Source organism: Neomonachus schauinslandi, chromosome 6 (genome assembly GCF_002201575.2).
Source record: "Neomonachus schauinslandi chromosome 6, ASM220157v2, whole genome shotgun sequence".
Lineage (NCBI taxonomy): Eukaryota > Metazoa > Chordata > Mammalia > Carnivora > Phocidae > Neomonachus > Neomonachus schauinslandi.
In genome coordinates, this window is record NC_058408.1 from 123,666,944 (window position 1) to 123,678,976 (window position 12,033).

Consider the following 12,033-nt stretch of genomic DNA (forward strand, 5'->3'; position numbering starts at 1 on the left):
CAATTTTCCCCCAAAGAGCAACATAGATTTTAATCCTCTATCTGACTAAAAGTCGAAAAGAGAAATAGGTCAGTCAACTGGCTTGTCATGAGCTCTCATGTAATCCTGACCTCCTAAAATGTCAGTTATGCTTTTACCATCCAGATCTCTCCTCACTTTGGCTTCACTAACTCTGGCTAGTGACACACTCTTTTTCAGTTCAAAGCAGCCTGAGGCAGAGGTTTGTCCTCTTGGTCTGAAATTACTATATTATTTCCTAAAGACTATTTCAAAGTGTTTTCTAAGAATTTAGTTAAAACACTCATTAGATTAATAATTTAGGTTTGTGCTCTCACCAAACCAGTATTTAGCAATATCACTTAGGGATATTTCTTCCCTTGCTTCCAGGAACTATTATTTTTTAATTCATGCCCTCCAGTCCAAAATCCTGTGTCTTTCACAGCCTATGAACCTTCTCTCCTTTTGTTTAAATTAACACCCAGATGTAATGTATTTGGTCTTACATGCATAGTCTTACCTGAGATCATAGAAATAAAAATCCATCTGATAGGGAAAAAAAAACTTTATCAGATGTAAATAGTTTGGCAGAAGCGTCTGTGAACTCATTACTTTCCTAGAAAGGAGACAAAGGCATTGGACTGTGGTGCTTAATGACCCCTTGCTCTGACTTCTGTTCACCAAGTAACCTTTTGATTATATTTTGGCTTCCAGGGTGCATTTGCCTATAGGGTGAAAATATGTTAAATAAGAATTTCCTTGATAATTATATTTTATTATAATTTAAGAAATTTGACAATTTGGTTAAATTGAAAAGAAATAGGAGAGACAAGGTTTAAAAGTCTTCTATCATATTTAGATCTACTCTGAATCTTTTATCAGAGATATTAAGCCCCAAGATACCGAAAAGCTAGCGAACTATGGCTTCATGCTCAGTAAACACTCCCTGAAGCACTTTTCCTTTCCCCCAGTTAAAATTATTCATAGTTTTTGGAATCTTTGTTCTGCCCTGCTTCTAGTAAACTTGGCTAGGAACACAGTAAACTTAGAAAGCTATTACAAAGGGATTGCAGGTCTTGTTTTAGATCAGTAGTTCTTCTCTATTTTTCCACTTCACGCCTGAACAAGATGCTGTTAGGCCATCAGCAGTCACCCAGGGTTTGAAAATAAACACACACACACCCCTCCTCCATGTTTTTCATCTCAGGGGGAGTGATCATTCTCCTTAACCCCAATTTTGAGAAGTGCTTTTTCTATCTAAATCCATCTAAATTCTATTTCACAAAATTTGGATTTCAGCCACCTGGAAGTCAGGTATTAAACTGCCTGATTTTAAGGGGTCACTTTCTGTTCTGTGATCTTATTTCTCACATTTCTTTACCCCCTTTGTCTACTGTACCCTTTTATATACAGGTTTCTCCTAGTCAGTTCTGTGGAAGGAAAACTTGGTCGTTCAGTAGTTTAGATGTTCAACTAAACTATATATATGGCTTTTGGAAAATCTCCATACCGCATGCTGCCCACCTTCTCCTCCACTCCACACACACATACACACAGTAAATGTTGTCATAGCACTTGGAATATTCCTATATCCAAGTATGGGTGACCCACAGATGTGAAATAGCCAAGGGTAGATGCATTTCCCAGTGCAGAGCAAGGACTTGTCAGCAGACCTATCCAGGCCCTTGGAACACATTTTCTATGTTCAAAGGACCAGAAAATAAGGAATTAGGGAACATAATTTCAGATTATTGTCTAGCAAAAAATACAGCTCTTCTTGCCTTGAGGGGAACTAATGATGCATTTTTATGTTTTCTTATATTTAAGTAGAAGAATCAAGGCAAATTAAAGTACATTTCTTAACTATTTGGTCTACTCTGTCAAGTGTTGTCTCTAGCTTTCTCTCCCCTTCTGTTTTCCCAGGACTACCTTCTTCTGCTACTAAGATCAGCTCCCATACAAACATCATGCAGTGTCTTTATTGCTCTTTTGTATTTTGGTCATCACTGATGTTGCATTTGCCATCAAGAGTTTTGTTGGTAGTTAGCAGATATTGGAGAGACTACCTGAATCCATCAAACCCAGATTCTAGACTCTAAAAATTGTCCTTTCAGCTCTCTGCCATCTCTCTTCTCGTTTTATTCTTTTTTTAAAAATCTTTATTTTATTTTTATTTATATATTTGACAGAGTATACCAACAGGAAGAGCTGCAGAGGGAGAGAGAGAAGCAGGACCTTGGGATCATACCTGAGCTGAAGGCAGATGCTTAACTGACTGAGCCACCCCGGCGCCCCTCGTTTTATTCTGTTACTCTAAGATAACATACGCATTGACGATCCACCATTTACATTAACCACAGGAATGCTTTTCTTTGGGGATTTAAGTATTGCAGTATTGACAAAGTAGGCGAGTTCAACTGTGTCTAACCTCTGATCTGGAAAAACATCATTGAGTAAATCATTACAGATAGGGTTGTGAAACAACACATCACTCTTAAACTGTGCCTTTCAAAGTTGTTATGAATATTATCTCTCCCTTTGACCACACCCCTAAGAATTAGGTACTGAGCTGGGGATAGAAAGACAGAGTGGTCAAGGTCATGCAAGCTATTTCTCTCCAAGGAGAGACACCCAGAACTCATCCAGGGAGTTGGAAGTCAAGTTTCCCTCTTCTTCTACAGCCCTACCTCCCATTTACCAGTCCCTGGGACCTTACAGCTCTTTAGTGGAGGTGAAGTATTTCTGATTGATAAATAATTTACTTAACTATTACAGACTCCTGTTGTTGATCAGAAAGAACATGAAATCAAACAAGCGATTTTGAAATCTGTGATGAATTATTGTTCTTGTAAAGATCTTACATAGCCAGGTGTGAGGGACATACCATCATACCAAACTGTAGTCACTGAACTATAACATAGTGCTTTCCCTTCAGTCGAGTTGAATGAATGGGCTGCAGGACAGAAGCTCGCCCCTCTCTTTTTTACCTTAGTGCCTGAGAGTATTCTAAATCAGGGCAAATGCATATTTAGGCTCTCTCAAAGGCCTAAGACTATAGGAAAAAATGGAATAGCTGGAAGCAAAGGTAAAGACTAGCTGTTTAAAACTCAGGCAAAAACTAGCCAGTTTTTAAAAACTGCACCCATTTAAAAAAAATATGAAAAATTGTAATAAATTTCAGGAAGTTGAGGTTAATTTTAAAAATTAAATATTCAAATCATGTGAAATTAAAATTTGTCTAAGCCTAAAATCTTATTGAGAAAATTTCTAGAGAAAAACAAGGTAGGAAGCTTGGTAAGTTAGAGCACAATCAAAAGTGATTTTATTACTATAGTTATAAAGTTAGCTATTATAACAGGGCCATTTAATGACACTTGGACAAAGGTTAGTATTAATGTGCAGGTTCTCAGATCCAAGTGAAGCTATCAGTCCAGTTGCCTTCCAAACATCTCAGATTCAGAATCTTAAAAACACCTCAACTCAATGTGTACAGAAAGGAACTCATCAGACACATACCTACTGCAACAATCACCAGCCCCCAGCTTCATTCCCTGTGTTCCTATCTCAGCAAATGAAGCTGCCCAGGAAGAAAACCCAGGAAGCATTCTTGATGCTCTTTTACTCTCCCCTCTTTTTTGCTAAGAAAAAAACAGAAGAGCATGAAATGTGATCCCTACATTGTTGCTTACATCTCAAATAGCTCAAGTAGCTTACATTTGCTTGGAAAGCTAAGACAAAGACAAGTCAGTAAAAGAGACAAGATAATAAGATGTATAGGATAAATATACATGATTCCTTATGATTGCCAATGTATTTTACAAACCACTATGGCTTAGGATTTCAGAAAAAGATGCAGTCATTCCAGGTGGGGATAGTTTTGAGGTGGCCCAGGATATAACTAATAAAGAGCTCCCTACTTCTTGCTCTGATGAGCTGTGGTTCACCAGTACATTCTCCCTGATCCTTTTTGCGAGGAAAGCACACATACAAATGACCCTTTGTTGATGTCTCTCTTTTATTTATTTTTGAAAGATTTTATTTATCTGACAGAGAAAGAGACAGCAAGAGAGGGAACACAAGCAGGGGGAGTGGGGGAGGGAGAAGCAGGCTTCCCATCGAGCAGGGAGCCCGATGCGGGGCTCGATCCCAGGAACCCGGGATCATGACCTGAGCCGAAGGCAGACGCTTAACGACTGTGCCACCCAGGCACCCTGATGTCTCTTTCTTTTAATCAAGGTTGCCGTTTGCAGTTTTAATCTTTTCATCTCCGGGACTCCCCCTCTGATGCTGTTTTTCATAAATGCTATACTGCTGTTCCAGGTTAGCGTTCAATGGGTACTGATATTTCTGCAATATATATGCCTTTGTTGTGAAGACCCCACATCCCCTTTCTGTAGTGCTGTGAAACAGATTCATACCTACCTGTAGTTGTGTGTTCTGTCTTTCAGGACTAACTAAGCCATATTGCCACAACCATTTCTTCAGGGATGGTTTCATGGCCCTTTGGAAAATCTTACATTAGTTGAGGCTAATTAAAATACTGAAGCACTGTTAAATTATTGAAACATGGAATAGCAGCAGATGTCTCACAACAATAAAAGAGGTTAGATCTCACCTGTGGATTAATTATTACTCAGTTTTTTATTCTGTGTGAGCATCACTTTAGAAGAAAGTGGTTTCTCAGTTTCTTTCAGAGCACTCTGTCCTCTTATTGGGTACATATCTTGATTTCATTAATCTGTAAGCATATTGTTAACCCCAAATACTAAAACATGCTTTCCAGAGCAAAGCCATAGGCATGGAGCAGTGTCCAGAAGATTTTCACACTTTGGTGATGATTGTGCTTCTTGAGTTGGAGAGAACCATTTATCTCCAGTTTTTCCTGCAGTAAGATGCTTTATCTTTTTCATAAACTTGGATCAGCCTATTTTACCTTTTTCATGTATTACTAAAATGCACTTTTTTGATGCATTGAAAAGGCAGTGATAGCCCACTTATTTATAGTCACCTCTCTTCAGAAACATCAGGAACACATCCAAAAACCAAAAACTGAGAAATAAAGGCCATTGAGCAGTTGGAGTTGTTAGAAAATCCATGTACTTTATTCATAAAACTATTCCTGAAACCTTCGTTCAGAGTCTTTATTTTTACCTAAAGTACCAGTCTAGCACTTGAAGTAAGTCTCCTAAACACAGCTGCTATTTGGAAGCCAATAAGAAGAAAGATTTTAATAACATACAGACTGCCAACGTGACTTTTTTGTATTAAGGCAGTCAGATTTACTTAATAGAATAGCCCCCAGAGCTATCAATATATTTTAGTTCAGTATAATAAAACTAACAGCTATGGCATGCCTGGGTGGCTCAGTAGGTTAAGCATCCGACTTTTGATTTCAGCTCAGGTCATGATCTGAGGGTCATGAGATCAAGCCCTCCATCGGGCTCCACACTGGGCTTGGAGCCTGCTAAAGATTCTCTCTCTCTCTCCCTCTGCCCCCTCCCCACCCACTTGCATGTGCGCGCTCTCGCTCTCTCTCAAAAACATAAATAACAGCTAAACTCAGCTAAACTTTAATAATAGTGAACATGGTAACAACCCTGAGTCATTAGGAAGAATAAATTGTGTTCAGAGGAGGATATAATTTTTAAAAGACTTCCATCAAAAATACTTTTAAAATTTTAAATGTTTGGTACTTGAAGTATAAACTTTATGTGGAAAATTCACTTTAGGTTGTAAGAAAGCATTAGTGTACATCTCTGAATTATTCTTTATTGAAGTGTGTTTAATGTGATTGGCTGACAGTAATGGTAACTGATAAGTTTGTAGATTTTCCTTTGCACTAATCCTAAGTGGAAGAGGGGCACACACATGCTCTGTTAAGACCGAAAATGGTTAAGTGTTCTGGCCAAGGTTACACAACTAGTAAGTGGCAGAATACTCACTACCATCTCACAGTACTGTATCCTGTTACACATGTTACGCTGTTGGTACCACCTGATAGACATAGCGACAAGGCGAGTGAGGAAGGCAGGAGGCCAGTGTAGGCTGTCTAAGGTAAGCCTTCCTGGAAAGGCACCTCATGACTGGAAGATAAAGTCAGAGATTGAAGAAAAGACGAATTAGCTGGAAGATACTATCAAATAACATCTGTTCAACACATGTTTATTAAGCTGCTCTGAGTGCCCTGACAGTTTCATAGTCAGATAATAGTCTCCTGAGGAATTACAGTCCAGAGAGAGAGAAATTGAGAGGTTGTATAAAACTCCAGAAAATTGGATGGGGCGCCTGGGTGGCTCAGTCGGTTAAGCGTCTGCCTTCAGCTCAGGTCATGATCTCAGGGTCCTGGGATGGAACCCTGGGTCAAGCTCCCTGCTCAGCAGGGAACCTGCTTCTCCCTCTCCCTCTGCCCTTCCCCCCCACTTGGGCTCGCTCGCACTCTCTCACAAATGAATAATTAAAAAAAAAAAAAAATGGAGCTCTCCAACTGCTTGGGCTTAGTAAAACCCAGACATCCAGAAACACAGAGCAGCTCTTGAAAACACTCGGCTGTCTGTGCAGGAATTGCTTTTAGCTTGTCTTGAATCTAGTATCATCCTTGCCCGCCACCTCCCACTGTCCAGGTTAAACTTCAGAGTTGTCCTGGATAACTTATGGAAGTGGTTGTCTGATGTAGAATGACTTCTTGTGAAGTACTGTAAAATACTTGTTGAAGGTCTAGGAGAATGTAGCAGGTGGGGCTTGACTGAGAAGACATCCTGCTGCCTCCTTGCAGTGACAGAACCTTGCAGTTTACTGCAGGATTTCCTGTTTCCTTGCTTAGACCTAGGAATCAGTAGTTGCTTATAACTCCATCTGTCGTTGTGTCTGAAATGTGAAATTACCAATCTCCATTTCTCATTGCCCCAGGAAGGGGGGAGAAGAATTCCTGCATTACTGTTTGCAGAATTGTAAGTCCAGCCAATTAGTCATGCTGAGAAACCATGTTAAAACTGTAATTTCTCTGAGTCCAAAATTTGTAATGTAGTGCGTCTGAATTTTTGTCAGTGTTGTGGACTTATAAATCAATGACTGTTTACTAATAGGAATACCCAGGCCTAAAACGAAAGTGTATGTTGATTGACTGGAGTTAATAATGTGGCCAAAATTTTATTTTCTGAAAAATTATTTTCAGTGATATTTCTTCTCTATAAGATAAAAATTATTGTGAATTGATCACTTAAAAAGTATGAAGGGTGTTACTAAAATTTGAGAATATTTCAGGGCTGGTCTTATATTTTAATCAGGTATATACTCCTTATTTATTAAATCAAATTTATACAGGGCACTTAGAAGCAGTTTTACAGTGTCTGTTCATTCTCTTTACAGCATGAGTAACATCTGGTGAATTTCATAATGTAAAAATGTTCCTTGGAAAATGACCATACTAATTTCTCCTTTCTCTTTGTCTGTCTAGTGAGAATTCAACAGAGGCTATAGCAGTAGATTCTAACAATCAGTCGAAGTCCCCACTGGAGAAGTTTATGGTCAAACTGTGCACTCATCATCAGAAGCAGTTCATCCGTGTCCTGAACGATCTGTACACTGAATCCCAGCCGGGCACCGAGGACCTGCGACCTGATTCTGGAGCAATGGATGCATCCACTTGCAATGCTGGCTGTGCCCAGCTAGGCACCAGACATAAGGAAAAGGATGCTGCATGTCTCAATATGATGTCTCGTACTTCTGTAGATTTGTTTGTAGACTCATCAGGCTCACACAGCCCTCCACGCTTGACAGAACAGGCCCTGAAGGAGCCTCCTCCTGAGACAAACTCTGTAGATGGAAGAGAGAATGCCTTGACTATTACCCAGAAAGATTCCTCTGAACTTCCAACCACTAAACCTAATTCTGGTAGTTCAACGGATAGTTGCAGTCTGGGATACCTCACCACACCGAATTCTTCCTCATTAAGCTTCCACCACATCGCTAAGAGCTTGGAGGGGCAAACCACTGGACCGGAGCAAGACACAGATGTGAAAATGTGTGAGGAGGGGAAAGACCATATGCAGAGCTCAGCTTTAGTAGAAAGTCTGATTGCAGTGAAAGTGGCAGCTGAGAATAGTGAGGAGAGCAACACCTGTATTGTTTCTCAAAGAAATTCATTCAAAGCTTTATCAGAAGAGGCTTGGGACTCAGGGTTTACTGGGAATTCACCTAGAACTGCTGACAAAGAGAATGCTTTACTGTGTAGCTCAAAAACACCTTTATGCCAAGAGTTAGAGTCCAGTGAACAAGATTCAAGGCCAAAGCAAGAGAACCATCTTCACTCACTAGGAAGAAATAAGGTGAGTTATCATTTACATCCCAGTGATAAGGGTCAGTTTGATCATTCCAAAGATGGTTGGTTAGCCCCCAGCCCCATGCCAGCCGTACACAAAGCATCTAATGGACATTCGCGAACCAAGATGATATCAGCCTCCATTAAGACAGCTCGGAAAAGTAAAAGGGCATCAGGGTTGAGGATAAACGATTACGATAACCAGTGTGATGTCGTTTATATCAGTCAGCCAATAACAGAATGCCACTTGGAGAATCAGAGATCAATATTATCTTCTCGAAAAACAGCCAGGAAGAGTACTCGAGGATACTTCTTCAATGGTGATTGTTGTGAGCTGCCAACTGTTCGCACACTGGCCAGAAATTTGCACCCCCAAGAAAAGGCGAGCTGTTCACCAGTGGAACCAGAGGGAGTGGTCACTCCCAGGCAGACCCTTCCACGTTCAGCCCCTGGACCTGCAGTGGATATGCAGCATCCCAGAGAGGACGACCATGAGGAACCTAGTAAAGAAATAACCTCCCTCAAGGAAGGAGAAAGAGAAGCTTCCTCTGAAAAGGAATCTCAAGAGCCTGAGGTTTGCCCCACAACAAATAAACCAAATCCGAGCAGCTCTCCTAGGTCAGAGGAAACAACAGCCTCCAGCCTGGTGTCGCGTCTCCCTGCTCACCTTCCCGAAGAGGACATGCCAGAAGGCAGCTCCATGGTCTCAACTCCCACAGCAAGTGGGATGGCTTCCCCTGAACGAGACCAACAACCAGTCGAACTGCTGGATATCAAGGAGGGGACTGTCACCCAAGACTGTCACCTGATTTCCTCTACTGAGAGCATTTCTGAGGGAGGCAGTGAAGATGTTGTTTCTAGGCCTCATTCTTCTCCTGAAAGAGTCAGTAGAGAGGAAGGTCCTCTGTGCTCAGAAAGTCAGAGTCCCCCAGTGGGCTTGGAGCCTCCCCTGAGCCTGGGAAAAGCTGAAGACAGCCAAAGCATCAGTACCAAGGCCGAGACTGAAGACACTCAGGAGCTAGATACTGACCCACTCTTGAAGGAAAGCAGCACTTTTACTAATGAAAACCCCAGCAAAATTGAGGACAGTGAGGCAGCAGGTGGTACAGGAAAATCAGAGGGACAGGGCAGTGATGTAAAACAGTCTTCAGAAAAAGATATGTGTGATCAAAACATTGACTCCCCTGAAGAGAATATGGACAAGAAGAAAAAAGGTAAAAAACTCCCTGAGGCCTCTGACAGGTGCCTGAGGAGTCAGCTTTCAGATCCCTCCTCTGCCGATAGGTGCCTAAGAAGTCAAAGTTCAGATTCTTCCTCTGCTTGTCCTGAGATCAAGATTTCTAAAAATCCTGGTATGAAACGTTCTAAAAAAGAAGGGTACTCTGGCGAGACAGCATCAGAGGGCCTTCTGGCTGACGGTCTCCATACAAAAGGTCTGGAGGACCCTGAAAACCCAGGTGTCGATGAAAATCCCTCTGAGAAAGACGCTGAGCAGGAGGGTGAAGGAGGTGGGATCATCACCAGGCAGACTTATAAAAACATGCTGGCGAAAGAAGTCAAGGGGGAAGAAGGAGATATTTTCCCCAGCAGTGATCCCATAACCACAGTTGGCCAGCCCCTGCCTGGAGAGAGACTGGAAATCTATGTTCAGTCTAAGTTAGGAGAGAAAAATGCTCATGACCCCTCAGAAAGTATTCCTTGTACTTTCCCAGAACAATCAAAAGAGAAGCCAGACCCAGTTCCTGCACAAGATCCAGAGGCAGTTGCGAATGAGGTCGGCACTGGAAACGCCCAGCGTAAAGATGACGATAGTGACGTGCCATCCAGTGCACTTGGGTTGTCAAGTAGTGGAAGTGGTGATGCTGCTGGGCCCCCAAAATGGGTACCAAGGCTTACAAGACTGACCTCTTCAACCTACAACCTAAGACACGCTCATTCTCTGGACTCCTCAGATACTGCAAAAATGACTTCAGAAAAGGAAGTAGCTCAAGGAAACCCAGTGCCAAAGGAAAATGAAGCTTCGGAGAGTGGAGATCGTGTAGACGAGGATGATGTGGACACGGTGGTAGATGACCAGCCAAAGTTTGTGGAATGGTGTGCAGAGGAGGAGAACCAAGAGCTTATTGCCAACTTCAATGCACAGTACATGAGAGTTCAGAAAGGCTGGATCCAGCTGGAGAAAGAAGCCCAGCCAACACCAAGATCAAGGAACAAGTCGGATAAACTGAAGGAGATTTGGAAAAGCAAGAAAAGGTCACGGAAATGTAGGGGTTCATTGGAGGTTCAAAAGTTTTCTCCTGTTCAGATGCTGTTTATGACAAACTTTAAATTATCTAATGTTTGCAAATGGTTCTTAGAGACAACTGAAACCCGGTCTCTGGTGATTGTGAAGAAGCTCAATACTCGTCTTCCGGGAGACATCCCCCCTGTCAAGCATCCTCTTCAGAAGTACTCTCCTTCCAGCCTGTACCCCAGTTCACTACAGGCTGAACGCTTGAAAAAACACTTGAAGAAATTTCCTGGAGCTACTCCTGCTAGGAACAATTGGAAAACACAGAAGCTCTGGGCCAAATTTCGAGAGAATCCTGACCAGGTGGAGCCAGAGGAAGGCAGTGATATCAGCCTCAGCCCCAATTCTGAAGACAGCGTAGAGGAAGTCAAAGAAGGTCGAAATAGCCATCCTCCCACAAACTCACCTACCCCAGCCAGTACCCGGATCCTTAGAAAATATTCCAATATTCGAGGAAAGCTCAGAGCCCAGCAATGTTTGATCAAGAATGAGAAAATGGAAAGCCCGTTTGGGCAGGCTGTAGAAAGTAAACAGAGTTGTAAGAGTGTATGCATCAACCCGCTGATGTCCCCCAAGCTTGCCCTGCAAGTGGATGCAGATGGGTTTCCTATTAAGCCCAAGAGTACTGACGGAATGAAGGGAAGGAAAGGGAAGCAAATGTCTGAAATCTTGCCGAAAGCAGAAGTGCAGAATAAACGCAAGAGGACAGAAAGCAGCGGCGCTCAGGACAGGAAGGACACAGGAAGGTCCCCTGTGGTGAAAGCCAGCAAAGACAAGCATGCCGCCGATGGATCCACCAGAACCCCTGCGGCCAAGAAGCCAGCTGTGAGGGACCGAATCAGCCAGCTGCCCAAAAAGACATCCTTGAAAGAGAATAAGCTGAAGACCGCTAAGAAGTCTCCTGGGAAAAGCTGCCCTCCATCCAGGAGGGAAAAAGAGAATACAAACAAAAGACACACACAGCCCTCTGCCCCGGAGATAGGGATGAAACCTGCAAAGCAAAAGGGGGCAGGTGAATCCTCTTCAAGACCACAAAAAGCCACCAACAGGAAGCAGAGCAGTGGAAAGACTCGGGCCAGACCCTTGACGAAAACCCCAGAGAGCAGTGCGGCCCAGAGAAAGCGAAAGCTGAAGGCAAAGCTGGACTCTTGTCACGGCAAACGGAGACGGCTGGATGCGAAGTGATCGGAAGGCTGGCAGCCACAAGCTAAACTGTCCTACAGAAAGTAACCCTTCACTTTGCATTAACTAAGTCTGCTTTTATAAGCTCAGCCAGCCTTTCAGATCTGCAGTTAACGGAGAACACCACCATTGAAGATGTCAGAAAATGCATCTCAGATGGAGAAGGGAACTTGCAGTCTTTCTCTGAGGCTGAGTAAGGGAAGTTATATATTATATTCTGGTTGTTCCTTGGGTTTTAAACTTGGAA

General features: G+C 42.4%; 1 protein-coding gene across 1 annotated transcript in view; it reads left to right on the forward strand.

Annotated features, from left to right (window-relative positions):
- The window catches only part of LCOR (ligand dependent nuclear receptor corepressor), a 39,103-nt gene extending 27,277 nt beyond the window's left edge, over nucleotides 1–11,826 (forward strand). Inside the window, exon 4 of the mRNA XM_021699619.1 lies at nucleotides 7,451–11,826. Coding sequence (XP_021555294.1) covers nucleotides 7,451–11,789 — 4,339 coding nt within the window. The 3' untranslated portion in view covers nucleotides 11,790–11,826. The remainder of the gene's footprint in view (nucleotides 1–7,450) is intronic.
- The last annotated feature ends 207 nt before the right edge of the window (nucleotides 11,827–12,033 follow it).